This window comes from Lolium rigidum, chromosome 7 (assembly GCF_022539505.1).
Source record: "Lolium rigidum isolate FL_2022 chromosome 7, APGP_CSIRO_Lrig_0.1, whole genome shotgun sequence".
NCBI classification, from domain to species: domain Eukaryota; kingdom Viridiplantae; phylum Streptophyta; class Magnoliopsida; order Poales; family Poaceae; genus Lolium; species Lolium rigidum.
In genome coordinates this window covers 236,292,114-236,319,824 of record NC_061514.1, presented here as the reverse complement: position 1 = coordinate 236,319,824, position 27,711 = coordinate 236,292,114, and the positions used below count along the sequence as shown (strand labels likewise).

At 49.0% G+C, this 27,711-nt stretch overlaps 4 protein-coding genes across 8 annotated transcripts; 2 read left to right on the top strand and 2 right to left on the bottom strand.

Moving 5' to 3' along the window:
- The first annotated feature begins 226 nt into the window (after nucleotides 1-226).
- On the top strand, nucleotides 227-11,589 carry LOC124674388 (nucleobase-ascorbate transporter 11-like). The gene is made up of 10 exons (XM_047210431.1): nucleotides 227-1,013; nucleotides 2,661-2,758; nucleotides 2,847-3,017; nucleotides 9,414-9,514; nucleotides 9,605-9,740; nucleotides 9,916-9,966; nucleotides 10,087-10,374; nucleotides 10,470-10,704; nucleotides 10,786-11,066; nucleotides 11,170-11,589. Exons 1-10 carry the CDS (start codon nucleotides 227-229, stop codon nucleotides 11,389-11,391), a joined length of 2,370 nt encoding a protein of 789 aa, XP_047066387.1. The 3' UTR covers nucleotides 11,392-11,589.
- Nucleotides 11,590-11,876: 287 nt separating this feature from the next.
- On the bottom strand, nucleotides 11,877-14,876 carry LOC124674389 (ranBP2-type zinc finger protein At1g67325-like). 2 transcript variants are annotated; one of them, XM_047210432.1, is made up of 8 exons: nucleotides 14,726-14,876; nucleotides 14,572-14,635; nucleotides 13,862-13,980; nucleotides 13,224-13,449; nucleotides 13,030-13,139; nucleotides 12,845-12,917; nucleotides 12,357-12,469; nucleotides 11,877-12,239 (listed from the first exon to the last, which is right to left on the bottom strand). In XM_047210432.1, the coding sequence occupies exons 1-8, from the start codon at nucleotides 14,738-14,740 to the stop codon at nucleotides 12,090-12,092; spliced, it is 870 nt and encodes a 289-aa protein (XP_047066388.1). In that variant the 5' UTR covers nucleotides 14,741-14,876; the 3' UTR covers nucleotides 11,877-12,089. The 2 variants fall into 2 exon arrangements, with proteins under 2 accessions (XP_047066388.1, XP_047066389.1); XM_047210433.1 differs by having other exon boundaries at nucleotides 14,572-14,617.
- Nucleotides 14,877-16,053: 1,177 nt separating this feature from the next.
- Nucleotides 16,054-19,711, top strand: LOC124676666 (vacuolar protein sorting-associated protein 32 homolog 1-like). 2 transcript variants are annotated; one of them, XM_047212710.1, is made up of 3 exons: nucleotides 16,054-16,222; nucleotides 17,679-17,901; nucleotides 18,953-19,519. In XM_047212710.1, the coding sequence occupies exons 1-2, from the start codon at nucleotides 16,160-16,162 to the stop codon at nucleotides 17,898-17,900; spliced, it is 285 nt and encodes a 94-aa protein (XP_047068666.1). In that variant the 5' UTR covers nucleotides 16,054-16,159; the 3' UTR covers nucleotide 17,901; nucleotides 18,953-19,519. The 2 variants fall into 2 exon arrangements, with proteins under 2 accessions (XP_047068666.1, XP_047068665.1); XM_047212709.1 differs by lacking the exon at nucleotides 18,953-19,519 and adding an exon at nucleotides 19,526-19,711 and having other exon boundaries at nucleotides 16,059-16,222.
- A 3,650-nt stretch (nucleotides 19,712-23,361) lies between these two features.
- On the bottom strand, nucleotides 23,362-27,364 carry LOC124678147 (COP9 signalosome complex subunit 7-like). Of its 3 annotated transcripts, none has more exons than XM_047214068.1 (9): nucleotides 27,086-27,364; nucleotides 26,869-26,944; nucleotides 26,175-26,263; nucleotides 25,646-25,735; nucleotides 25,112-25,156; nucleotides 24,943-25,013; nucleotides 24,326-24,458; nucleotides 23,948-24,053; nucleotides 23,362-23,649 (listed from the first exon to the last, which is right to left on the bottom strand). In XM_047214068.1, the coding sequence occupies exons 1-8, from the start codon at nucleotides 27,251-27,253 to the stop codon at nucleotides 23,982-23,984; spliced, it is 744 nt and encodes a 247-aa protein (XP_047070024.1). In that variant the 5' UTR covers nucleotides 27,254-27,364; the 3' UTR covers nucleotides 23,362-23,649; nucleotides 23,948-23,981. The 3 variants fall into 3 exon arrangements, with proteins under 3 accessions (XP_047070024.1, XP_047070023.1, XP_047070022.1); XM_047214067.1 differs by having other exon boundaries at nucleotides 23,948-24,056; nucleotides 27,086-27,363; XM_047214066.1 differs by having other exon boundaries at nucleotides 23,948-24,036; nucleotides 27,086-27,358.
- Between the last annotated feature and the right edge of the window lie 347 nt (nucleotides 27,365-27,711).

The following is a 27,711-nucleotide window of genomic DNA, read 5'->3' as shown; positions in this document are numbered from 1 at the left end:
GGGTCCCACCAACCGTCGTCCCCGGTGGACCAGCCCCTGTCAGCGACACAACCAACGTTCTCCTCTACCTTTCCCCGACGACGGCTGCGTTTTAAAGCGACGTGATACCCGTCCCTCTCTCTCCTCTCTCCTCACTCCTCACTCGCTGTGCTACTGCTAGCTAGCGGCCACTTCGCTTCGCTTCCACACTACTCGACCTCGAGCTGGGCCGCCGCGCGCGCCGGCGATGCCTAGCTCCCGGCGAACCACCGGCCGCGGCGCGGCGCCCCCCGCGCCCGGAGGCGGCGGGGACGACGACCCGCGGGTGCCGCCCTTCACGGGGAACAACACCGACCACAACCCGCGGGACCTGCGCTCCTGGGCGCGCCGCACGGGATTCCACCCCTCCGCCTTCTTCTCCGGCGAGTCCGCCGTCTCCAACTCCTCCACCGCCACCGCGCACCCCCCGCCACCCCCTCCTCCCCCGGCCGCCTCCCGCCGCCCGCCGCGCCCGCCGGAGCGGGACCCGGAGCCCGAGTTTGACCCCGATCCGGCGCCGCCAGTCGACCTCGACCGCGCCCGCAACGCCCGCCCCCGCCGCCGCATCGACCTCCGCGGCGAGCTCGAGATCCCCCCTACCGCCGCCGCCCCTGCCGCTGCTCCCGTCGAGCTGTCCGCCGAGCCGGAAGCGCCCAGGGAAGGAGGGCGCGGGAGGAGGAACGGCGCCGACCGCCAGCTCGGCGAGACGGAGCCGCTCAATGCCGGCAGGAACGCCAACGGCGGCGTCCGCGCTGACGCGGACGCCAGGAAGAAGGCGGAGGAGGCCGACGCGAAGCGCAAGGCGGAGGAGGCCGAGGCCAGGAGGAAGAAGAAGGAGGACGAGGAGAGGGACGCCGAGCTGGCTGCCTACTACCAGGAGCAGTGGGCCAACGAGGAGGAGGACGGTGTTGCCCACGGTGCCCAAGAGGGAGAGGCCGCGCCTCTCAGTCGGGCGTCGGGGCTCCGCTGCGCCGTCGCCGAGAACCCAGGCTGGGGTGAGTTTCCCCGTTCTTCCGCTACCCAACTAGTATTCCCTGTGACGCAGCGATTAATGACGAACGCAGAGCTAGTAACACCGACACTCTAGGCTTTAGTCTTTCTGATTGTGATAGTGATGTTCGAGCTCGAGTAGCCAGGAATAATCACACTGATAATGATTGTGGCCATAACGTCTTCAAGTCGTATAATTGTTATTTATTTATTATGAGCGCCTACCGCTAAGTATATACTCTTAAAATACACCAAATACATTGCTGGAGTTGATCCTTCACCTCTGTCTATGCAACTTGCCAAGCTCGATTAGACAATATATGTGGGATTTATTGGAACCCCTTGCTCTACACATTCCAGTTGGTTCTAGTAGTGGCTAATTCTGATCATTGTGTTCTGGAGCTTCAAACTATTCCCTGTGATACAATGATTTGATGGCCAACATAGAGGAGAGGTACATTTCGCACGAACGCTCTAGACTTTCTAATTGTGATAGTGATGTTCGAGGCCGAGTAGCCAGGAATAATCATACTGATAATGATGGTGGTCGTACTGTCTTCATGTGTATAACTGTTATTATTATGACTACCTACCACTTTCATCCTTCACATCTGGAATGTGCGATTAATTTCAGCCCCCTTGCTTCTACACATTCCACTAATTATTTACACTAATTTGGAACTTGGTTATTTTTCCGTACTTGTGACTTGAATGTGATTTGGTGTATTATTTCCACTAATTTGAATGCTTGCATGATGCATGTTTTATGTATGAACCAATCAACCAAACTAAAATAATTCATTCTGTTTGCTTTTGGTACCTGCATTGCCTTTTTAGCCAGCTTTAAATTTTCAACACCAAAAGTATGAAAAAGGATGCCAAAAACATGTCAACCCTCCCAATGTGTACCAATGTGTATGTGCAGGTGCGGTGTTTGCTTTCTGTGCTTCCCTGGTTCCCTCCCAAGTGGCGCAGATGGTCATAAAAATATCTGTAGTCTCATATTGTTGGGTAGATAGTGATATCCTGTAAAAAAAACTGAAAATATGACATATCAGCCAAATTTACCCTTTTTGTTTTTCCATGCATAGAAAGAATCAACTATTAACAATTACAACTTTGTGCATGGTAAGTTATTTTTTGATGATGCTACTGTACTGGTCATTTCTATAACCATTTGCATCATACTTTAAGAGACAAGCACCAGAAATGTGAAAGTACTGCATGTGTCCTTTGTCATACTTACCTTATTATGTTAAAAGAGTGTTAAGGTTATTCTGCCCAGCCTGCATCTCGACTACTGATTACTTTGGCTTTATTGATGTCTCCCTAGATATAGCAGTAAATGAACTGCTTTGGGCATTGGATTAGGTCTTGGGCTTCTTCTGTGGGTTCATACTTACTTCAACTTTGAAGGGGCATTCCAATATTTAAAAGATACTTTTAGGCTAGCTGATTTTACCTTATGATTTCTTAGGATGAAATAGGTTTAGCGTATTGTAGGGCACACGTTTTTCAACTTCATTTAAAACCTTGTGATGTAACACACTACACATTTGACCTTCTATTCTCTTACTTTTTGATGAATTTGATGTCAATCTGATAGAAACTGCAGGGGCAGTCATTCACTAAATTTTATCTTTCCATTGCAGGTCTCCTCGTATTTTATGGCATACAACATTACTTGTCAATAGCTGGTTCACTTGTATTTATTCCTTTGATAATGGTACCAACCATGGGCGGATCTGATGTAGGACCTTCCCTTCCTTTCTTAACTACCCTTATTTGCATTTAGCTGGAGAACTGCCTTCAAATAATAAACTCCTTTCGTGTGGCAGGTGGACACAGCAACAGTCATATCCACCATGTTATTAGTATCTGGTCTTACGACAATACTCCATACTTTTCTTGGTTCTCGGCTTCCATTGATTCAAGGAAGTTCATTTGTTTATTTGGCTCCTGCATTGGTGATCGCGAACTCTGAAGAATTCAGAAATCTAAGTGCAGATGTATGCTCGAATTCTAGATCCCCATTTTAATATATTTTTCTACTTTTTCTCAAACGTTAATGATAGATGATGCAATGGACACATTGCGTCGAATCTCAGGAACTTAAATGGGACAATATGGTAGAGACTAGGGTTCTACCGGGTCTAGGGCGGAGGTTGTAAGGGTGGAAGTGAGGGCGGAGAGGCTGGAGGGCTCGGCGCCGGCGGCTGGGCGCCGTCGCGGAGGAAGGAGGCGGCGGCTAGGGTTGGATGCGGCTGGGCGCAGGGGGTCTCCCGTCTCCCTTCGAGAGACGAGACGATATGATACTGAATATTTGTCCGATTAATCTCGAAGGGATACAAGTGTTTATATAGGAGGACGGCCTCCTCTAAACCCTAATTTACTTGGGCTAAGCCCCTAATTTACTTGGGCTAAGCCCATAACTAGCCACTAGTGGGCTTCCTGCGTGTATAGGTCAAACCGACCATAACATCTCTCCCCGCCTTCTCAAACAGCTCGTCCTCGAGCCGAACTTCGGAAGCTGGCGGCGGAGATCTTCAAGCTTCTCCCAAGTCGCCTCGTCCTGCGCGGGCAGCTCGTCCAATGCACCAAGACGTGCCAAACACCACGGCGCTCGCCGGGCCTTCAACACGCGAGCCACGCTCGCCGGGGCGAGCTCGAGACGCCCATCCGAAGTAGGTGGAAGAGCTGGTGGTGCGAAGGAGGGTCGCCTCGGTAGGCCTTCGAGAGACCGACGTTGAAGACGTCGTGGAGGCGCGAGCCCGCGAGCAACTCGAGGCGGTAGGCGAGCTTGCCGATGCGCTCCAGAGCACACGGAAAGGACCGGCGTAACGAGGGCCCAACTTGCGCGGGAGCGCGGGTCCAAGGACCGCGTCGTCCGGTGAAGAAGGCGGAGCCGGACCCGGTCGTCCACCGCAAACTCCGCCTCGCGATGATGAGCATCATAGTACCTCCTAGCCAGCTCGCCGAGCTCGAAGAAGCCGGCCGGCGTGCCTCGGCCCGATATCTCGTCGCGGGTACGCAGCGGGTCATCCGCCGTCTCGGTACGAGCCGTGCCGGACGCATAGGGAAGCATCGCCGGTGGTGGCCTCCCGTAGACCACCTCAAAGGGAGTAGTGTGCGGCGCGGAGTGGTAGGACGTGTTGTAGCGATACTCGGCCCACGCCGGCCCGGTCCACCCAAGCTCGTGGACGATCCCCGGTGATGCGGCGCGAGTACATGGCGATGATCTTGTTGACGACCTCGGACCGGCCGTCCGTCCGAGGATGAAACGCCGTGCTCATGCGGAGCTTCACGCCGCCAACCCAAAGAGGTCCCTCCAGACGTGACCCGTGAACACAGGATCACGATCACTGACGATGGAGGACGGAAACCCATGGAGGCGAACGATGCCGTCGAAGAAAGCGCGTGCCACGGACGCCGCCGTATAGGGATGGCCGAGGGCGATGAAGTGCGCGTACTTGGAGAAACGGTCGACCACCGTGAGGATGACGGACTTGCCGCCAACCTTCGGCAGCCCCTCGATGAAGTCCATGGAGATGTCCGCCCATACACGGGACGGCACGTCCGGCGGTTGCGGTAAGCCCGCCGGACGGAGCGTTTCCGTCTTGTTCCGCCGGCATGTGACACACGCTCGCACCCGGTCTCGCACCGGGACGCCATCCCCCGGAATGTAAAAATCAGCGCGAGACGGTGCGGGGTCTTACGGACGCCCTCGTGACTGCGCAGAATGCGCCAAGGACAAGGCCCGATGGCGCAGGTCTCCATGATCCGGCACAAAGATGCGGCGCCCATGGAGGAGTAGTCCCTCGTCCGGGCGCCATGGCGCGGCCGGCTCGCCGTCGGCCGGCGCCGGCGCGCAGCTGCTGCGCATCCGCGGCCTCGGTAGTAGCGCGGCGAACCTCGTCAATGAAGGCGAAAGATGGCCCGGAGTGGATGCAGAGGGCCGCACCGACTGTGGGCGCGTCCGCAGCGTCGTCGATGTCCCGGCGGGACAGGGCGTCGGCGACTGTGTTGAGGCGACCGGGGCGGTACTCGACGGTGAAGTCGAAGCCGAAGAGCTTGCTGATCCACTGATGCTGCGCGCACGCGTGGAGAGGCGCCGATCCGGCAAGAACTTCGGTGCTGTAGTGGTCCGTGCGCACACGGAACGTCCGGCCCCAAAGATACGCCGCCGGTGGCGCACCGCACTGGACCAGCCCGATCAGCTCGCGCTCATATGCGGCGAGCTTGTGGTGGCGCGCGGCGAGGGGCGGTCGAAGAAAGCGAGTGGCCCCTCGCCACGGTGAAGGACGGCGCCGAAGCCGATGCCGGAGGCGTCGCGAGTCCACCACAAACGGCTCGTCGAAGTCCGGCATCCGAAGAACGGGGCCCGTCGTGAGTGCCCGGCTGCGGGCGGCGAAGGCCGTGGCCGCCTCCTCGTCCCAGGAGAAAGCGTCGCGGCGAAGCGGCGCGTGAGAGCGCGGCGATGAGGCCGAAGTCCTGGATGTACCGCCGGTAGTATCCCGCGAGGCCCAAAAATCCGCGAAGAGCTCGCGGCGGCCGGGGCGTCGGCCGAGCGGCGACGGCGGCGACCTTGTCCGCGTCCATCGCGACACCGTCGGCGGAGATGACGTGGCCCAAGTACGCGACGGAGGTCGTGCCAAACGAGCACTTCGAGCGCTTGAGATGAAGACGATGCGCTCGAAGCTCGTTGAAGATGATGGCCACGTGCTTCGCAGTGCTCCGCCCGGGATGCGCCGTAGATCAAAATATCATCAAAGAAAACAAGCACAAAGCGTCGTAAGTAGGGGCTGAGCACGTCGTTCATCGGGGCCTCGGAAGGTCGCCGGCGCGTTGGAGAGGCCGAAAGGCATCACCAAAAACTCGTAGTGGCCATGGTGAGTGCGGAACGCCGTCTTGGCGATGTCGTCCGGGTGCATGCGCACTCGATGATAGCCCGAGCGCAAGTCGAGCTTGGTGAAGAAGCGCGCGCCATGCGGCTCGTCCGGGAGCTCATCCACGACGGGGATGGGGAACTTGTCCTTGGACGTGACGGTGTTGAGGGCGCGAAAGTCGATGCGAAGCGCCACGTGCGCGTCGGCCTTGCGCACAAGGAGCACGGGGGCGCGAACGGCGACGTCGAAATCCGGATGATGCCCTGTGCCGGCATGACCGCCACACGGCGCTCGAGCTCGTCCTTACGCAGCTGCGGGGTGCCGTGCGGCCGCACGGCGACGGGCGCCGTGTTCGGCGGCAGGTGTATGCGGTGGTCACGGGGCCGCGAGGAGGGAGGCCCCGCGGCTCGTCGAAGAGGTCGCCCGTGCTGCCTGCGAGTAAGTCGGCCGAGGAGCGGGTGCGCCTCGTCAAGCGCGGCGGCCATCGGGTGGAGCTGCGGAGATGCGCCGGTGCTGCCCAAGCCCGTCCGGTGAACACGGCGGCCGCCCTCGCGCCGGAAGATGAGGGACGGCACGTCGAGGTCCCAAAGGATGGGGCCTAAGGTGCTCGGGAAGTCGAGGCCGAGGATGAAGTCGTAGCAGCCCAAGTCGATGCCGACGCGGTCGATGGAGAATGGCTCGTCGCCTACGAGCACGGGAACCTGTCGCGCCACGCCCGGCACGTAAGACGGTCCCCGTTGGCGACGGTGACGCTGTACCTCTCCGATCCCGCCGGGCCGGAGAGCGAGGCGGCGCATGGCGGTGTTGGATAGGAAGTTGTGCGTCGAGCCCGTGTCCACCGGCCGCAGTGAGACGCTCCCCATTGATCGTCACCGGGAGCAGCATCGTCTTTGCCGTCTTGATGCCCGCCATAGCATGAAGAGAGACGACGAAGGCGGACGCGTCGACCGGCGCGTAGGTCGTGACACCGGCCTCAGTGACGGTGGCGGCCGCGAGCTCGGCGGTGAGGGCCTCCACGTCGGCGTCGTCGACGGTCTCCAGGTAGAAGAGGCGGGCGCACGTGTGGCCCGACGAGTACTTCTCGTCGCAGTTGAAGCACAGCCCCCGGCGGCGCCGCTCGAGGCTGCTCCGCGGCCGTCGGCCGCTTGAAGGGGCGAGTCGGCGCGAGGAGGGCCCGCGGGCGGCGGCGGCGCGGGCGCGGCGGGGCGGTGGGCGTCGGGGCGGGTCGGAGCGCGGGACGAGCGCTGCCACGTTGCGCGTAGGCCCGCTGCATGGCGATGGCGCGCTGCTCGTAGGCCCGTGCGTAGTACATGGCCGTCCGCAGGTCCGCGAGCTCGCGCATCTCGACGTCGACGCGGATGTAGTCGGGGAGGCCGCCGACGAAGAGATCGGCGCGCTGCCGCGCCGAGACGCCGGGGCATGGCATGCGAGCGCCCGAAACGGTCGGCGAAGTCCCGGACCGTGGTGGTGAAGGCGAGGCGTCCCGGCTCGGCGAGGCGGCTTCCGCGTAGGGTCGGCCCAAACCGGCCGGAGGCACGGGTCACGGAAGCGCTCCCGGGACGGCATCCCGCCCTCGTCCTGCTCGAGGGCGTAGTACCAAGTCCGCGCGGCGCCCCGTAGGTGATAGGAGGCGATCCACGTGCGGTCGGCGGCGAGCGTCCGCTGCCCCCGAAAGAACCGCTCACACCGGTTCGGCCGGTTCGGGGGATCGGTGGCGCCGTCGTAGGTGGCGAACTCCGGCTTGGTGAAGCGGGGCGGCTGCCGTGCCGAGGCGGGACCTCGGGGGCGCGCCTCCGGCGGCCGGGTTGAAGGACGTGCTCGCGGCGAAGGGGCCGCAAACCCGCCGGGACCGCCAAAGGGGTGGGCGGGCTGCTGAGCCGTCGTCCGCGCCGCGGTCCGAGTGTAGACGGGCGACGCGTCGATCCATGTGGGAATTGGCGAAGGCGATGGCGGCCACCACGCGGGGCGACCGTTGTTGGCGGCGGAGGCGGGCGGTGGGGGCGGCGGCGGAACGGCGGCCGGTGGGGGCGGCGGCGGAACGGCGGCCGGTGGGGGCGGCGGCAGAACGGCGGCCGGTGGGGGCGGCGGGTGCTGGCCGGCCTTGATCTCCGCGAGCTCGAAACGGATGGCGCGGAGACTGTCGGCGAGGTCCGCCAAAGTAGCGGGCAGGAGGTCGAGGCCCGTGGGGGCGGCGGCCTGGTCTCCGTTGGAGGCGGCGGCGGCTCCCTGCAGCGCGTGGGCGCCGGCCAGGGCGGCGGCGGTGGCGGTGGTGGTGTTGGTGGCGGCGGCGGACGTGGCGGCGATGGGGTCGACGGGGGGGCCGTTGGAGCCCATGAGACCTAGGCAATCTGATACCAAAGTGGTAGAGACTAGGGTTCTACCGGGTCTAGGGCGGAGGTTGTAAGGGTGGAAGTGAGGGCGGAGAGGCTGGAGGGCTCGGCGCCGGCGGCTGGGCGCCGTCGCGGAGGAAGGAGGCGGCGGCTAGGGTTGGATGCGGCTGGGCGCGAGGGGTCTCCCGTCTCCCTTCGGGAGACGAGACAGGTATGATACTGAATATTTGTCCGATTAATCTCGAAGGGATACAAGTGTTTATATAGGAGGACGGCCTCCTCTAAACCCTAATTTACTTGGGCTAAGCCCCTAATTTACTTGGGCTAAGCCCATAACTAGCCACTAGTGGGCTTCCTGCGTGTATAGGTCAAACCGACCATAACACAATATCATAGCGTGAAAGCTCACCTGTTATTGTATCATTAGGTTTTTATAATGCAATATTGAACCTATACAACCTGTGCTGATAAAGTGATTCATATACTGAATTGTTTGTGTGAGGGAGCTAAATACTAGAATTATTTCACAAAATCTGGTGTATAAAGTTGACTGATAAATATACATTTAAGTGGGAATGGTGACATTGATTCCTTGAAGTGCAAAATAATTTTCTTAGAAATGTAAATCTGAATAATGAAACTTTGAGTACCATGGGTATTTTGGTACTTCGTGATATAAAAGCATATGAAATAGCTATCACCGTAAAAATAGGATAATAATGATAATGTCTAGTAGCAAAGACATTCTGCATACATCCACAGCATCAAAAAAATCTAAAATAACCACTTTCGAGCTATATTCTTCTCTTTTAAGGGTGTGGTTCTATATTCCCTTGTTGAGGATATGTAGCTTGTGGCGACAAGATGTCTTAAGTGGACTGTGCTTGTACTATGTAGTTTCATATTTAGTGGCAAATGACATTCCACACCAAAATTTTCTGTGCTGGATTGAAGTTTTCACCTTAGTGAGGATTTAGCATTGTACTACTTCTTCCGATCCATATTAGTTGCCACTAATATAGATTTATCTAGACATATCTTAGTTCTAGGTACATTCATGCTAATGGCAAGTAATATGAATCGGAGGGAGTATTTCAAAACAAAGTTTCACCATTTTAATCTTCGGACCAAGAGCCTTTCATTATGCATCATATCTCTTGATTTAGCATTCATTCTTTATTACTTGCAGAAATTCAAGCACATAATGAGGGAATTACAGGGGGCTATACTTGTTGGTTCAGTTTTCCAAATAATCTTGGGGTACAGTGGTCTTATGTCACTGCTTCTGAGGTATGTGAAGAAAGTCATCATATGACATTACCATCCTAGGACACACACAATGAATATAAAGTATGTTTGCGTCTAATTACGGTATTACAGGTTGATAAACCCAGTCGTCGTGGCACCAACTATTGCTGCAGTGGGTTTGGCGTTTTTCAGTTATGGCTTCCCTCAGGCTGGTAGTTGTGTAGAAATCAGCATGCCCCTCATTGTATTGCTTCTTCTGTGCACCCTGGTATGCCTTAGAGATCCTCTTCTTTTTAACAACTGACAATGCTGACTGTCTCATTTTATTTTCCTTGCTTCCGCATTTTAATGCGTGTAGTGTTATTGTTGCCACCGCAGGTGGTTTTTTCTTTCACTTGTATCGCTCCCAACATCATACTGATCACTGCACTTCTGCCTTGCAGTACCTGAGAAAAATATCTCTGTTTGGAAACCGTATCTTCCTCATCTACGCGGTACTTCTCTAATCCTCTATCCATGTAGATTGGTTGTTGTGTAGATGGTTTACTAACATCAACTCCTATGAACCAGTAGTTTTGATCCCTTCTAACTGAAGTGGGATCTGTTGTTTGCAGGTGCCACTAAGTGTTGGCATTATATGGGCGTATGCATTCTTCCTAACTGCTGGTGGAGCATATAACTTCAAGGGCTGTAGTTCAAGTGTACCCAGTTCGAATATATTATTGGATTCATGCAGAAGACATGCAGATATCATGAGGCGTTGTCGAACTGATGTTTCTGATGCTTGGAAAACTGCTGCCTGGGTGAGGGTTCCCTATCCATTCCAGTGGGGCCCTCCTACATTTCATTTCAAAACAGCTATCATTATGATGATAGTTTCAGTAGTTGCATCAGTTGATTCGGTAAGTAGTTTCTGACAGCGCTCTATCAAAGCAGATATCCTTTGTCTCAAATAAATATTCACAACAACGAACTAAACTCACTATTACTTCTGCAGCTTTCATCATATCATGCTGCTTCGTTGCTAGTCAATTTAAGCCCTCCAACACGTGGAGTTGTTAGCAGAGGGATTGGCCTCGAGGGGATTTCTACTTTTATTGCCGGACTGTGGGGTACAGGAACAGGATCGACAACATTAACAGAGAACATCCATACCCTTGACACGACCAAAATGGCCAGCCGGAGAGCTTTGCAGCTTGGGGCAGCCTTGCTGGTCATTTTTTCATTCTTTGGTATGGTCTAATATTTGTGCATGATTGATTTTGGCGTTCACTAGTTATAGATTGCTCACGTCTGAATTCCTTTGGCTGCAGGAAAAATTGGAGCCCTCCTTGCTTCTATCCCTGTTGCTTTGGCCGCCTCTGTTCTTTGCTTCACATGGGCGCTTATTGTCGCTCTTGGCCTGTCCACACTGCGTTATACTGAAGCCGTAAGCTCAAGAAACATGATAATCGTTGGGTTTACCCTGTTCATCTCCCTGTCCGTCCCCGCATACTTTCAGCAATATGAACCCAGCTCTAATCTTATTCTACCGGGTTATCTCCTTCCGTACGCTGCAGCATCGAGTGGGCCAGTTCGGACGGCTAGCAATGGGGTAAGTTTTTTCTCTCTGAACTGAACTGTGCTGCAAGTTGTTGGTTAATCAAGTCCAGCGGTTCTGAAACTTGAACTGGACTAATCCTCGTATCGTTCTCCAGCTTAATTATGCAGTGAATGCTCTTCTATCCATCAACGTAGTGGTTGCTCTTGTTGTCGCGTTGATCCTTGATAATACGGTGCCGGGGAGCAAGCAAGAACGAGGGGTGTACATCTGGTCAGATCCCAAATCCCTGGAGATGGATCCTGCATCATTGGATCCTTACCGCTTGCCCAAGAAGATTTCGTGCTGGTTCAGATGGGCAAAGTGCGTCGGCATCTAACTAGTGAGAATAGTGCTGATGAGAGGTGAAGATTATATTTGTTCTATTGCAATGTTGTAGGCATATATGTATACCGATGCTATTCAGATAGGGCCTTCTGCTCTTAGTTCTGAGGTTGTAAATTTGAATCAGATTAGGGGCAGTTACATATGTATTTACAAGTTGGCAGAAATGGTAAGATTACTACTCGTACATGCATTCAAGCCTCTGGAGAGAAATGTAAATGTAGCTCGATGATGGCCAAACAGTGGTGCGTTTGGTTTAGTGGCTGGTCTGGGTCGGCACGGATTAGTGGTGGGAGAATGGAGAAAGCATGGTGAGGCTGGCTTCAAAAGAAACAGTGACCAGTCCATCAGATTTGGACGTATTCCTCAGATCTATCCGAGGTGGGCTGCAGGGCAGGAGTCACGTCAACTGGTTCCAGGAAACCAGGGGAGGGCATTCACTCTACATTACGAGGTCAATATCAACAAGACAACAGTTCATGGACCATTATATGTAATTGATCTGAATGTTATATCTGTGAATCTCTGTGGCAAGTATAAAGGCTGGTTCACTGTCAATGGAAACTGGGAAGATACAATCGAACACAATAGATCTTTGTCTACATGGAACACATTTGTGCAGTTTACATTAAACCTGTATGACTAGGAATACAACAATGTTTTGACAATGGTTGTCATCAAGGTTGCAGTGTACTAGTTGTTTGACGAGGTTGGCTTATCGCTTGAGCATCCTTTCCGATTGCACACCGTGCGGAAGGGGTAATTCAGGTTATTACATTCCGGACAGGTCCAGCTCCCTTCTGGAGCATCCTTGTCTTTGCGAGCTGAGCTCGAGTTAGCTCCCTGTCAGAGAGGAAAACCATAATTACATGCAAGAATACACACGTGGTCCCAGACTTTTTGTCTGACAAGTTAACCTGCTATTTTCTAACAATTCAAGAAAAAGAGTATGATGCTTACAGAGGTCGGTCTTGGAGCTCCACATTTCTTCATGTTGCAAGTGTTTCGGAAGGCAAAATTGACATTTTTACATGTTGGGCATTCCCAGTCACCCTCAGACAGTCCATCTGGGCCTATAAATGAGAATTTACATAAGAAAGAACTCAATAGACGGGTAAATGAACTGTCAATTTCTTGCTGCAGTCCATGTGGCACAATGGCAGTGTTACATAATATTGTAAATGGCAAAGAAAACAATTCAGGGCCAAACTACAAAGGATAGAAAACTAAAGTATTGCCAGAGCATAGTAGGACCTATTGCCACTTCATGTCTAAGTAAATAATAACATAACAAGATCAAAAGTTCATTATCTTGTTTAAACATTTGTTGCATCACTTAATGTTGATATCTTAGGAATGCACCATGAAACACTAAAAAAACAACCGTACGGAGGCTTTAGTGCAAAAAAAGGAATACAAAAGAATATAAAGAAGATAACATAGCTTACCTCCCCGACGCTTTCGTGAAGCAGTGGTGTCATTATTTTCCACTAATGCTCCACCAGACCATGGGCTAGAAACCTTCACACACAAATAAGAAGGTCAAATATTTAACCGGAAGAGAAGACCAATACAAAAAAAAAAAAAAAAAAAAAAAAAAAAAACATAACAAGTATGGCTAATAGTTACAAACCGGCATTGGGGATCCTCTAAATCCATAGTTGTATCGACCCAAGTCAGGGCCGTATCGACCCAAGTCAGGGCCATATCGACCCAACTCAGGTCCATGTGCATAACCCATCCCTACAACAAATAAAAAGGGGAATCATAAGCCATTCTGAGTCGACGCTGAAATGAGCAAAACTCTGATTTGAGAAAGAGACACACCACCCATTGGACCTCCCATTGGTCCAGGTTGACCATAAGAAGAAAGGAGACCATATGAGCCAGGAGGTCCTACTGGTGGACCATAACCATATCGCAATCCAATTTGTGGATATGGAGAACCATAGCTAGCAGATCCATTAGGCATGTGAGGCGGCGGGGCACCAGCACTACCGTAAAATAGAGGTGACCGATCATATCCACCACCAGCAGGAGCTGGCATCATTCTCTGCAAATTAAACAATTTTTTACTCAATATTGCAGAAATGGCAGCATTGCTTTGTCCACCTTCATGTGATTTTCACATCAATCCTTACTTTTACGAGGTCAACTGAAAAAAGGTTAATGCTGTAACGGAAACTATATAATACGCATATGCCTATTAGGTTAGGTCAATTGTTTACCATATAACAATGACGGAAAAGTTCATGTTAACTTTGCTATTTGTACATACACACCCAAAAAAGTCAGGACAATTGTTTGTACATACAGATTAGTGATTGCAGAAGTAGTGAAGCTACAAACGATGACCAAAGTCAATATACGAATGTCTAACCAGGAAAAAAGGAAACAAAATAAGCTCTACCACCAGACACCTCATACCAGTGATGACATTACTTGGGGAATCTACAACAACTTACTGGGCTTGGACTCGGTGACGGACGGGGCGCACCACATGATCCACGGTTGCAAGCATTTCTAAAACTGAAGTTGACATTACCACACTGATGACAACTCCAGTCCCCCTCCCTGACAGACACTGAAAACAGTAGGACTTTCTTTTAACCAAAAAGCACTCGGGTAAGAACAAGACAGTACAATGAGTTTCCTCTCTTCGAAAGAGAGAAAACTGCAAGACGGTAAAATACACATACGAAACTTAAAGACGGTATACAAAAACAAAGAACATTTAACTCTACAAGACAATTCGTAACAATGAAACCACAGTTGAAGCCACGTGATGCACAAGACAATTCCTATGTTACGTGGCTTTACATTTTTCTTTTGGGTAACAACATAATTACAATCTTCCAGGAACTAATTCAAATGGGTGGAACCTTAACCACACAAGGGATGCACAAACAAGATTACGATAAAAGATAACCCTACATTACATTCATTCATGTACTCTGCCCCCTTTTATCTCACACGATCCAAGCTCGGAATTCCATAACACCCACACACACCTCATACTCTATAAACCATTCGACACACGTCTCACGATGAATCCCTCCTCCACCAAACCCTACCCGAGAAGATCCCCAACTCAGCCCAATACCCAACCCTAGCAAGACGGGCAACAGTAGCAAGCAGCAATAGATCAGAGGAGGGTGGTTGCGTAGAATCTCACCGTCATTCCGCGACCTCTTCGTTCCGAACGCGCCGCGGTTCTCCATCTGCGAAGCAGCACCAAACTACTCACGAATCAATCAAACCCTAGCATCGAACAGACGCCAGAACCGCGAAGCGGAAGTGAGACCGAGTGCAACCGAAGCAGCGCGTACCTGGGCAGACGCCATCGGAGGGGGGAGGAGAACACGCAGCAGCAGCGGCCGGCGGAGGGAGGGGGAGAGAGATGAGCCGCGGCGAGCGAGCACAGGGGGAGGGGAGAGAGATTTATTTTTGGAATATTTATTAACTTTTGGCCGGCGTGAATTTACTTATGAGCTGTGGATTCGCTGGGCAGCGTGGAGCGGCGCCTTTTATGCTGCTGCCACCTGCGGCCAGTGGGCCTGATGTGAGAGGTCGGAGTTGGTTTAGGTTTGGCGCCGGTGTAGTTGAGTAGATTTTTAGGTTTTCTTCTTCATTTTTGACTTGATGATGCCTGTGTTTGGGTGTTTGCCTCGTAGTGAAGACGGTAGCTCGAATCTCCATCATCAGATCCAAGCCGTCGTAAGGTTGCTGCTTGCCTCGCCTCTACTTCTATGGGTGGAAACAGGCCGTGGTGAGGGCGGTGTCGTCTTCCTCAATAACTTGGTGGCTACTGGTTGTGTTCCTCCCCAATGTTGCTACGAAGAAGAAGCTCTCCTAGTCGTCCGTGGTGGCGAGGAGGAGGGCCAACTCGGACCATTGAGGTGCCCTGTTGCTTCTCTCATGGCCGGCCTTGGTGTCGAGGGGGGATGAGGCGAGGTGCACTGGTTTTGGATCTGGGAGGTAGATCATGTCCTCTTCATCGGTGCTACTCGAGGTGGAGAGCTCGGCTGAAACTTCCCCTGACCTGCCGTGGTGGCGAGGAGGAAGCGGCAGCGGAGCGGCTACTCCTCAAGCTCTACATTAAAGATTGCCTTCAAGGTGCTATGGAGCTGCTCTTAGAGGACTCCTTTGAGCGGAACACGGAGCATCTTCTATTGACGCTCTAACCTTGGCCAACATGGCGGCTCCTACTCTACCTCTAGGATGGAGGCCCTTCTTCGCATCCTTCGTCGGAGCTCGACGCTCCTCCATCGACCACCGCCAAGTGGTTTGTCCTCGAAGGAGGAGGAATGGCCGGCGTATGCGTTGCATCGCCGGAAGCGCTTAGCATCGGATCTTGATGGGCACGTCTTGAGATCGCCGGCGGGAAAAAGGGACCTAGGGAGTTTGTCATCTTTTTTTTGAGCGAAATTTGCCATCATTGTTAATCTTTTCCTTTTTCGTCATCATTTGTTAATCTTTTCCTTTTTTTCGTGGGGAAAGAAGGCTCGGAGGCTCACACAAAGGCCCACTAAGTCCAAACTCCCTTTTCCTTCTCCATTACCACCGCCGCTTAATTCTCAAAAAAAAAATACCACCGCCGCTTTCCATTTGTTTTTTTTCCTTCCATTTTCTCATTTCCGGAAGGTTTTTTCCTTTCCTTCTTGGCCGTTGCGGCTGCCTTCTTCTCCTCTCTCTCCTCTCCCTTCTCTTCTCCGAGTAGCCGCTGCCGCCGTCGCTGACAGAGTTGAACCGCCGGGTCCCCGATGTTCTCCTGGATCCTCCGCGGCTGCCGCGATGAGTGCTCCGCCACCGACCAGCTCAAGCAGGTTTGACCTCTAAATCCTCTTCCTTTTTCCCAGCAATTCGAGATTAGCAGGGAAACATGGGCTGAATAAAAGAGGGAACAGTCCCTTCCCCCAAGATAGACTGTTTCGTGCAGGTTAGCCAAAACGCATCAATCGGTGCTTTGTTTTTCCTGGGCGAAAGGTGTTGAGAGTGTGGGGCGTGGGGAGGTGTTAAGAGTGTTGGCCGCGATGAGTGTTTCTCCTGTAGATTGGTACCCCTAGTTTCCCTTACCCTGTATGGACAGAGAATTTCTGCTTGCGTATCTTTCGCAAGTGTGTTGAATATGGAGCAAACCATGTAAACCAGCCGTGTCTTTGGATTTGTGGTGATTCTCATCTTAGACTCATTGCCAGATTTGTGTCTGTTCTAATCTTAAACTGTTGCTGGATAGACATATGAATCTGGGGAAGCTCTAGATTTGCAAACTTGGAGGATTCAAGAACGTTGCAGGCGATTTGCATTAGCCTGGGTGGGAATCTAGTCCACTCGCTGACTCGGTCCCGTCCCACCCTGAGAGGCCTCTCTGATGTCATTAGCTGCTGTCGTTTCGTTCTTTGGTTGATCAATGTGTGGATTTTCCTCCTGCCTGATTTACTTTTTTAAGTATAAAAGCTTGTCATGTTTGATTCAGCACCATGTTTAGAGGGTGTGAAGGTTGGCTAAATTACTACCTTGTGCAAAACCAGTGAGACATCAGTGTCATAGCATATCCTGATACTGACTGAGAGAACTGGTGGCGTATCATGGCGATCCTATTTGTAACACTCTGTGGATGGACTTTGGAAATAAAAATAACGGATTTTGGGGTGCTTTGGCGGTGACATGAAAGTGCGAATGTGATGAAAATAATAGAGTAAAAGTGACATGTTGCCAGTACAAATCAAGTACTCCCTCTGATCCAAATTACATGTTGCAGGTTCAATGAACCTAGACAAATTTAGGCAACATTTTTCCTAAATCTGCTACAATTAATTTGGATCAGAGGGAGTAAAAAACTTACATAGTATTCAAGTAAAAGCATTGAGAAAAAGTACACTGGGTTATTCTGGGGTATATATACTGTGTATCAGACAAGCATCTCAACACAGCTTGTTGGGAGAAGGCTTGTTGCAAATTGTTCTCTTTTCTCTTTTGAGCTCTAAAAATATGTTTCCTCTTATGAGTTATATATACAGCTTGTTTTCCTTTTCTCTCTCAAGTTCTATGAATTGGGAAAAATTAAGTTATACCAAAGTGCTGAACTTGTGGTTGTTTGCTCGGAAAGTGGAATACGCCAGTTTTGAGTTTCTCCGAGCTATTTTCCTTTTCTTTTTCTCCTGAGCTAATCATAAATCTGACAGTGTTTAACTGGATAAAAGGATTGTACAGTATGCAGGACTATTCCTAATCCAATCAGTTCATCCTATTTCTTACCTACTAACTTGACTATCTCTCTAGGCTCGTGATGTCTTTGTGGCTAAAGAGGCGGTCTTGCAAAAGAAGATATCACAAGAGATGGAACGTGCCAAGGAGTTCACAAAATCAGGAAACAAGCAAGCAGCAATGCAGTGCTTAAAGAGGAAAAAGTACTATGAGAGCCAAATGAACCAGGTTGGAAGTGTCCGGTTGCGCATCAATACCAAGGAGAAGATGATCGCGGATAACATGGGGAACAAATAAGGCAAGTGTGATCCTAGTTCTGCAGCTATATATCCTTTCTTAACTCGTCTTTCCCTTGCTCAGATATGTAATCTTGGTAAAAGAAGGTTTTCTTGATGTGATCGGGGTAACATTATTATTCTCTTACTGCACAATATATTTAACAGAAACATGCCATTTTTTGGTGCAAGAGAGTATCTGAATTAGATCTTTGCAAAGTGTGTGATTGTCAAAAAATTGGATAAGACCTACTTTATTTGTTTACAATATTTGGACAAGACCTACTTATTTCCTACTCAAAACTTGCCTTTGTCAAAAGTTCCTATTTCTTGAACAGTCCTTGTCAATCATAAATAAAGTTTAAAATAGCGAGCTATGCTTCTTAGGCTGTATTTTCCAGACGCTAAGATAGCTATGGCGAAGCTAAGCTATTCTGTGTTTTTCCAAAAATAAAAGCAGGGAAACTTTCAGAAAACTTAGGCATCATATATTCATATTATCCAAAGAATATGACCAGAAATTCAATGGTTTAGTTATACAAGCGTGTACAGGACAAGCATGATGATTGTAGCTATAAAAGAAGCGCATAAGTGCATATTGCATAAGTAGGTCCAACTTTGAAATTCAAATCTTGAATTTGTTTGGCCTAGCGGGAGAAATAGCGCTATTTTCTGGCCCAATTTAGCGCTTTAGCGGGCTATTAGCATGAGTTTCTATTTAGTGTTAAAAGTGCATAGCGTTAGCGAGAGTGTTCTGAATCTGCTATACCGACGCTATAGCCCGAGATAGCGCACTATTTAAAACTTTAATAATCCTCGTTAGTTTCAGCTATGTGTTTGTTTTCTTCTTGCAGTTTAAGGGAAAGTTTTCCCATTTCAAAATAGAGCTTTATCTGATAGATAGTATATATGGTGTGATCCATAATCATTAAATTTTATCACCCATCCTCTTAACAGATTCGACCTGGTAAAGAAATAACTTGATGTTCTAGTTTTGTTCACTTCCTGCACTTTTCTCCAATTGCAATTTTTTTTTGTCTTGAATCTGAACTGCATTTATCTTCTTTGGGGCAGTCTCTCGGCGACACCAGTTGTGTTTATCATTACTTCACTAGCATGAGCTATTTCTTCTCGTAACCAATCAGCCATAGGCGGAGGGAGATCAGTACATTGGTGTACAAATGTACACCCATTAGTTTTGGCATAAGCTTGTATATTAGTGTCTAGTTCACATGTAGAGCAATAAACATCAAGCAAATTAGGAGAAATATGAGTAAAACCATGACTTTGTACACCCATTATTCATAAGCTGACTCCGCCATTGCGATCAGGAGTATGTTTTAATGCCCCTAGAATGGACCGGTTGCACCCTAAAGTTTTGGTTCTTTCTTTCTCCTGTGTTTGTTATTCCTGTTTCTGAAGCATATAACTCACACTGTCGTGTAACTTGTGTAATGAGGTCTTGGTATCCGCTTTTACAAGCGAATAATCATGTGTTCTATTTTGATACTACGTGACTGCGTATAACAAATAGTCTATGTTGCATCTTGCATTATCCATTTATCTTTTTATTTGCATGTGCTTTCCAAACTTTGCTGTTTTACTCTCTTTTCTAGAATCATATTTTCGATTTTATCTTATTTGCAGAGCATCTGACAGATATTTGAACCTGAGTAGCCTACCTTAACATCTGTAGCAGGCTAGCAGCAAGCAAGAATGGTGGCGAGTTTAAGATATCTGCCGTGTGTATATATAGTGATAGCCTTTTTCTTTGATATGAAAATCTCTGTAATGACCATGTCAACTTTCCTGTCTCCAATCTTTTGTGAACTATTCGACTTGTGTTTGAGTTGGCAATCTAGCATTATGTCACACCTTTGGATATAAAAATTAACCTCCTTACACTTGTTTGTACCCCCCAAAATAGGAAACACAATTTGCAGCTAAAAGTAATAAACAGACCAATATATGGATCTCGGAGGGAGTGTCACTACTTTTATCTTGTCCCACGAAAATCACACAATTGCAGCTAAAAGAAATGGCACCATTGGATTGTTGATGAGGACATCCCCGCTATCGATATAGTATCAAGCATTATTGGGCCACAAGAAACTATAGCAAACGAATTGATGGTATGGTTATGCTTCATCTTCTTTTGGGTGGAATATAAAATTGGGTGCCATGCCGATAGAGGCCAATAAACTTTGATCTTATGAAGAAACAAAGCCAAAGAAACACGTTCTGAGTGAATTTGATGATTTCAATACTTGCCTTTGATATTTTGTTGTGTCACCACCATCCTAAATGAGCAGCATGACAATGTTGCATATCATTAGAAACTCCTTCAAAGTTACTTCCCAACCCAACAAGCTTGCATCATCTGTAGCTAAAGTAGGGAGCAATTTAGTGTGAGCTGTCCAGTTCGTTGAGCCAAGTTGAACCCTTTTCACAGCTAGGTATGGGTATAGGCGCAGCCATTTTTAAAATAAAAAAAATACATTTAAAAGTTTTGGAAAACTTCAAAATAAAATTATGTGTGTACATATTATCTTGATACTTACTCTTTGTCAATTCTTAAGTGAAAATACGACCATATGTGGTCTACACAAAAAAGAGAAAAATTAAAATTTGTTTTCTTTGAACAACAAATCTTATCATTAGATTGTCATTTGCACATTTTATCACTTTTATGTAGGCCACATAGTATCGTATTTTTCCTTGAGAATTAACACGATAAATATAAGATAACATGTACATGCAAAAATTATTTTGATTTTCTGGACCTTTTAAATGGCTTTTTTTAAAAAGTTTTGAATAAACAGGTGCGCCTACACCCATGTTCCCGAGGTTGTCTCTAGTTAAAAAACCAGATATATTATCCCGTTAGAAACATAAGTCAACTCATTCAGAGCATCTCCAGCCGTGTCCCCCAAAGCGACCCCTAAACGATGTCGGTCGAGCGTTTGGGGGACGTGTTTTGTTCGTGCCGCGTTTGGCGGACGTCGCTCCTCAGCCGCGTCCCTAAACGCGGTCCTCAAACACAAATTAAGATAGTTCACATTCAAAAGAGATCGTTCTCGTCGAAGTCGTCGCAATCAAAGTAGCCGCGATCAGTTTCAGTAGTGCAATCTAAACATAAATTAGAAGAAGGGGTTCAGCGACGCTGACGGCGCATCCTGAGTCGAGGTAGGCCCATCGATCACGGCGACCTCGTCGTGCTCTGCCCGGTGTGCCTGCTCCGTCACCGACGCCGAGGCTGACGTTGTTTCAGATGTCGGTGTCGATCGATGACGCATGTGTACTAGCAGACGTTGTCGCAGACGCGCCTGCTGGTGTCAGCTCTTGCTCTAGGGGTGGGGTTGCTATCGATGCCATGGCCGCCGCCATTTTGGCTTCGATGTCGTCGAGGATCATGCCTTTGTAGAAGTTGTGCGCCGCCCGCGTTCGGGGAAACATTCCAGTTGTCGACGTGGTCAGCAGGGACATGTCCTCCTTGCCTTTCTTGAGCTCCATCTTCTCCTATTGCCTCTTGAGCAGCGTCGCCCACCTTTCGTCGGCCCTTTTGTCTCGGGAGAGCAGGGTCGAGGAGACCTCGGCGAGGCAATGTGTGATCGACGCATGCATGCGTCTTCTCAATCACCGTTGCGTCGGCCAAGGCGGCCTTGGCAGCCTTGTTGCCGATAGGGTGCCCTACCGATGTTTCGAGCGGTGCATCCAGATCAATGACATCTTTCCCCTTCGACAACAAAAGATGCGTCAACCGCCATTTCTCGTTCGTTTTGAGCTTGCTATAGCAATGCATCAGCACGAAAGACTTAAACCCTTCTGAGTTCTTCCGGTACATCGCCATGACGCGGTCGGCGCAATCAGATCGTGATTAAACTAGGCGCTAAAACTTTTCGTAGAAAGAGGCGTACCACATCGCCGAGGTTCGTGCCGTTGTCACCTTTGTTCTCGACCTCGTTATGGAACCCATGGAACATGTTCACCGACACCTGGATGATGGCCCAGCGCGTCATCCTCTTCGTCGCCGCCCTCTTCGTCATCCTCGTCGTCGTCCTCCACCCCCTCGTCCTCCCCCTCCTCCTCCTCACCACCGGCGCCCTTGAATTCGAGCGGACCCCTGCGCCCAGTGAACGGGGCACCGTCCGCACCGGGGCCTGGCTGGCGCTGGGGCGCTTGGTCGTACGCCGGGGAGTAGAACACGGCGTTGGGATTGAAGCCGCCATGCGGCAGCGCATTCTCGTACCGCGGCGACAAGTTCGGTGTCACGCACCCGGGAGTGGCATAAGGGCCGTCGTTGAAGAAGCCGGATGTCGACGGGGACACCACTCCCGAAATGTACGCTGGCCCCGACGTACTCCATAGGCTCGTGTTGGTAGCAGCGATACACGCGGCCAACGCCTTCTAGTGCACACACGCCACCTCCGACTTCTTCTCATGTTGCACCACCCGTCGTCCCTCCGCTCCACCGTCGATATCTTGCGCCGCAGGCAGTCTTGCTCCCACCTTTCGTCTGTCCAGCTTTCCGGCTTCTTCCTCACAGCCGGCGCCTTCCGCGGCTTCGCGAACGGTGCCTTCGGCCCTTTCAACTCATTGCCCCGTGGCTTGGTGGCCGCTTTCTTGGCCATTTTTTTGGGGCATGTCGGCGGCGCCATGGATGTGAGAGGGTAGGGGCGGCGGGAGGGAGAGAGTAGCGATGGCGAGAGGGAGAAATGAATCGGCGGAAGAGGCGGTGAAATCTTTTGGGAGAGCAGAAATGCGCGGTGGGAGAGGCGCGATGTGGCGGAAGAGGGGTTCGAATGTTTATGTCTCGTTGACGCGTCGATCTCGCGTCTCCTCGCCTCGCTTTTCGTTGTGTCTGACGCGTTCCCTATGGACCGGAGACGGGACACCGTATTTGGCCTCATCGGGCGGAACAAGACTTTCGGACGCGCGGCTGGGAGTGAAAATTTGTCCGACGCAAGCTTACCGGCAGGACTACAGTTCAAAGCTAGGATGCTCTGTGTACGCTCTGTGTACCCTCGCGACACCATGACGGTCGACAGGCTGTTGCGGTGTTTCCCGCTAATTAACCGGCCATCTATCTTCTTAATTGATAAAAATGTAAGTCTTGTTTCAAAAGAAGTGAAGACTACAGGAGATTCATACCACCAACATGAGTTCATTCGTGTGTAAGTGTTACCTATTGATTGTACTCCCTGCTATATAACCCTGCAATTGCTGTGAGCCCCTTCTCAAACTTTTTAAAACAGTCAGGCAGCTGAGGTGACAGCACGGCCAAAACGTTTGCATGCAAGGTCATTATCAAATATAGTTTGACGCTAGGCGACTGCTGGAGAATGGCTAAAACACGGGCCGCACAGCTCGAAAAAAGCTAAAACCCAGCGCATTAAACAAAACCTTCAATAGCACAAAGGCACAGTTCAGGAGGCTACGATGCATAACACCTCACGAGTCGGGGACCAAACTCCATGAGAAACTGAGCGAGTAAGTCACCAAATAATAATTTTAAGGATCATAATCTTTACAGTGTTAAGTCACCCACCTGCCTTTTGTGCTACTAAATAAATGTGGCGGTAAATCATCTCCTTGTAACATCTCATACCAAAAACGAGCGTTTTCTCAACAGAGACTCGCTTCAAGGGAAGCACCCTAATTGACGCTCCTAAACTCCGGTGACAAAATGTCTCAAAGAACAGCATCCGCACTTCTGCAAGCAGGGACATGGGTGAAAACTTCAGTGAAACTATGCCATTGGTTGTCGCCTCCTGAAATACAAGATTATATACCAACATAATCAATTTTTGACAGTGGTATGCAATTCTAATAAGATGGAAAAGTGTAGGCGATACAAGATAACCGACTGGAGCAAAACTACGGTCAGTTATCCACAGATTTCACTAAAAAATACTATTCCATATAACTTAGCTGTTGTTGGCAGCTTGTGCAGAGACAGTATACAATGCCCCATGTCTTATAAATAGTAGTATAATCCAATTGCTACACTAGCCAAAATAGCAAGAAAATACAGGACTGATGCAACAATACTAAGCGACCATATAATACCTTTTTGGTCGGATGCGGTCCTCTTCAAAATCCATCATTCCTCCAGATTCTGAGAGAAAGTCGTCATGCCCCCGTAAGTCAATGTCTGCCTGCTTACATTGTTCAACTTCTGCCATCAAGTAAGAAACATGGTCCGGCAATCCACTATTTAATAAGATTAGTTGCTACCATATGAACATTCAAGAGTTGGTAACTAAAATCAGAACCGGAAATGATCAGGTAAAAGGACACAGAACAATGCATATAACCCACAATTATTATCCTAAAAATATATGTAAAGGGCTCTATCCTAACTACAAGTGTGAATATTTGTTCATTTTTAATTCAATGTCTAACTTAAGTAAAAAGAGTGCGAACTTTCAATTTCATCCAACTGACCTTGATTGACTTTTTGGCTTCTTCCACTCTGTCTTCAAATTCTTTCTGGTGTTTCTTGTTCAATTCACTCGTTGTGTCAGCCCACTTGATTTTCTCCTGAATTTGGTGTAGTAAACTATCTGATGTTCCCAACCTGTGAGTATAAACATTTGCGTCACAATTGGTAGATAATAATATACTTCTGTCTACCCCCTTGAGCTAGTCACCTCATAATGAGCAATGGTGACAATTAACATATTTCTAGTTGCAAAGCAAATAGTCAGCACCAAAACATATACTGATTCAGCAAGCAGCACTTGCATATAAGCAAGACCAAACGCCATGTAAAAACAAAAATGCACATGCATCCAGTCAGAAAGTAAAGCAATGAATTATATAACACATAAAAGTTTGACTTTTCAGTTTGTTAATCAAATCAGCTTGCAGAAAGCATGCCACATTTTCTCAACTTCTAAAGAATAGTCCCATGACTAGATATATATGCTACTACAGCTTCAGAATTTAAATTGGCAATTACAATCTATACAAAAGGTTACTCAAAATAATATGAAAAGATCCACATTTATTGGGACAGATGGAGATGAAAGTGTAGAAACATTTGTTGAATAGATACAGACCAGTCCGACAAGGTTTCTATCATGTTGTTTAGCTGACCAGGTGTAAGGTCCCTTCCAGCTGCAAATTGCACCTGAAATGCATAAAAACAATAAAGAAAGGAAAGATCACTTGCAAGATGAAGAATGAATTCATGAATGATTGCGCTGTATCTAGGCTCCATATTCTTACCTCAAAGCACCGCCGCAGCTGATCCAATTTGCCTTTGACAATACCCTTAGGAAACATTCAAAGCATTACAAATTGAAGCCAAGAAACCAAAAAAAAAATTGGAAACAAGATAGACACAAATGTTCCTAAAGTAAAGAGTTAGGACTAAGGCTATGTTAGGCTTGAGCCCAAGCTTGCTCTACAAAAAAAATGGCAAACCAAAATGTGGATCAATGTTTTGTTGCCCAATGAGTTGGTCAAAGTTGGCAAGAAAAATAAACTAGACTTCGCAAGTATTTGTTGACAACCGTACAAGCAAATACCAAATTTTGCATAGGGTGGAATGTTGGTCACCCGTCAGACATACCCTAAACAACACCACCACATACCTTACAAATATTACAGCCCTAATCTCCTAAATTTAATAAATACCAGGTAAATGGTAAATGAAAATTTCAAATGAGGCATTTCTTGCTAATGAATACAAAGTATGGGAGTATATAGACATTTATAACTTTATAAGTGGATAATGTGAAAGGTAGGACAAGAACTCACCGAGTACATGCATTCATTGATGAGGAAATCTTCAAGTTCTCTTACATTGGAAACATCCAACTCTTGCATGAGCTGATCATATGGTAGTACCTAAAGAAAGAAATGACAAATAAACACAGTGACTATGTTTAGGATTATCTATGCAGAAACACGGAAACATAGGACAGACTATAAGGTACGTACATAATTAATACATAATACACTGAATCACACGAAAAGAATATAATCCACAAAATTTGTAACCTTGATTAAATGAACATTGATCGTCAAATATCGAAGAAAAATGACCATTAAACTTTACTAGACTTGGGCTCTCCAACAAAATTATACACACTATTTACAACTATAACTAAGACACGCTAGAAGATTCAAGCAACAAACATGTCATCCTAATGACAGTACGGCACTGTAACTAACTAACTGCTCACATGATTACAAGCAAGTTTTACAACCTTCAGTTTTTTAGCAACGAAAGGGGAGCTACACGGAAACGCTGTGCATATCAGACAAGATTGGCCAAAATGCGTACCTTGGTTGACTCGGCCAAGGTTAGCACACTGAGTTGCTTCAGCTTCCTGGCTTGCTCAGGCAACAATGCAGGGAGGGTGGTAGAATTACCTGCAATTACATTAAAAATAATCGTTCAGGCAATACATTTTCATATCTCACGGTTATCAGTAAGACACCAGTACCACAAAATACAAAGCATAAGAATAGCAATGATGGATGAAACAAAGTTGTAGCAACCAAAAGCAAAACTAAACTAGGTCAGAAGCCAACCTCACAAGGCCAGGCACACTGATCATACCAATGCATAAAAAGGTAAACTGATTACCCCAACTGAAGTATAACTTTTAAGCATTGGAATGTGCGCGTTTTCCGAAGTTACGAAATACAAGATTTGGAAAATCATCTGCAAAGGCCACTACACCTAAACATGTGCCTATTTATTTATATCAATTCAATTGAGCAGCAAAGCATTAACGTCATCGACTAAATGAGTACAATTCGCTGGATCCAAAGTTCCCCCAAAAAAGAAGTCCTATCATTGTTCACTAGGGTTCAGGGCAAATGGCTAAATTCGTAGGTGTATACTTAACACATGCCAGATCAGGCAATGAGCCACAAAGCACAGATAGGCATACACAAACGACGCGTTACGCTAATCCGAACGGCAATGTATCATGTACGCACGAAAATACAGAGGGGTGTGTGTGCCTTACTCTTGTAGTCCTTGAGGGTGCCATAGGCGAAGAGGCGGAGCAGGTCCAGAGAAGAGGCGTACTGCGTGCCAGCGAGCTGAAACGACGAACGAGAAACAGACACAGCACGACACATTAGATCGAAATCAGAAAACCCCGTCGGTAAAACCCTAACTCCAAACTCCCGCCGCGGCGGCGGCGGCGGCGGCGCGGGGAGCACCGGCAAAGCGGCGGTTACCTTGGAGAGGGCGGGGAGGGTGAGGAGCTCGGAGAAGGCGAAGAGCGCCGGGTGGGAGGTGGCCTCGAGCACGAGCGCCGCCAGCTGGGGAGCCGAGGAGAGCGCCGCCGCCTGCGCGGAGAACTGGCCGATCAGCTCCGCCTGCCGCCGCTCCGCGTCCATCGCCATCGCAGCCGGCGACGGGAGGGGCTAGTAGGGTTAGGGTTCCGGGGATCTCCGTCTGTCTGTCTGTCTGTCCTGCGGTTGGTTTCGCTTCGCCTCCCTGCTGTTGTATTGTTCTCGTCTGGCTTTTGGGCTTTGGCTCTGGGTGGGGTTTTGGTTGGATTTTTGTTTCCGGGGTGGATTCGGTGTCCGCCAGGTTGCTTGCGCCGCGATTATGCTGCCATGGCGAACTTTCCTTTTTATAATTTTCCGAAAATGCTCGCTCTAAGTTTTTTCTTTTCTGAAAAAAGTCACCAATCTAGAAGCTCTGAAAGTACTCCCTCCGATTCATATTAATTGACTCCAATATGGATGTATCTAGAACTGAAATATGTCTAGATACATCCATATTAGAGTCCATTAATATGAACCGGAGGGAGTAATAAAAAGGGCCGCGCTGAGCGTCCCCCGCGGATCTAATTTCA

Excerpts from the sequence above, each read along its gene's own strand:
- LOC124676666 (XM_047212709.1), top strand. The coding sequence starts at position 16,160 with ATGTTCTCCTGGATCCTCCGCGGCTGCCGCGATGAGTGCTCCGCCACC. Across the intron at positions 16,223-17,678 it reads CCACCGACCAGCTCAAGCAG|GCTCGTGATGTCTTTGTGGC; the intron begins GTTTGACCTCTA and ends CTATCTCTCTAG.
- LOC124674389 (XM_047210432.1), bottom strand. Across the intron at positions 13,450-13,861 it reads CGTCACCGAGTCCAAGCCCA|AGAATGATGCCAGCTCCTGC; the intron begins GTAAGTTGTTGT and ends TTTAATTTGCAG. Across the intron at positions 12,918-13,029 it reads TTAGAGGATCCCCAATGCCG|GTTTCTAGCCCATGGTCTGG; the intron begins GTTTGTAACTAT and ends TTGTGTGTGAAG.
- LOC124678147 (XM_047214066.1), bottom strand. The coding sequence starts at position 27,253 with ATGGCGATGGACGCGGAGCGGCGGCAGGCGGAGCTGATCGGCCAGTTC. Across the intron at positions 26,945-27,085 it reads CCCTCCCCGCCCTCTCCAAG|CTCGCTGGCACGCAGTACGC; the intron begins GTAACCGCCGCT and ends TCGTCGTTTCAG. Across the intron at positions 26,264-26,868 it reads CACCCTCAAGGACTACAAGA|GTAATTCTACCACCCTCCCT; the intron begins GTAAGGCACACA and ends ATGTAATTGCAG.
- LOC124674388 (XM_047210431.1), top strand. The coding sequence starts at position 227 with ATGCCTAGCTCCCGGCGAACCACCGGCCGCGGCGCGGCGCCCCCCGCG. Across the intron at positions 3,018-9,413 it reads TCAGAAATCTAAGTGCAGAT|AAATTCAAGCACATAATGAG; the intron begins GTATGCTCGAAT and ends TATTACTTGCAG. Across the intron at positions 9,741-9,915 it reads TGCTTCTTCTGTGCACCCTG|TACCTGAGAAAAATATCTCT; the intron begins GTATGCCTTAGA and ends TCTGCCTTGCAG.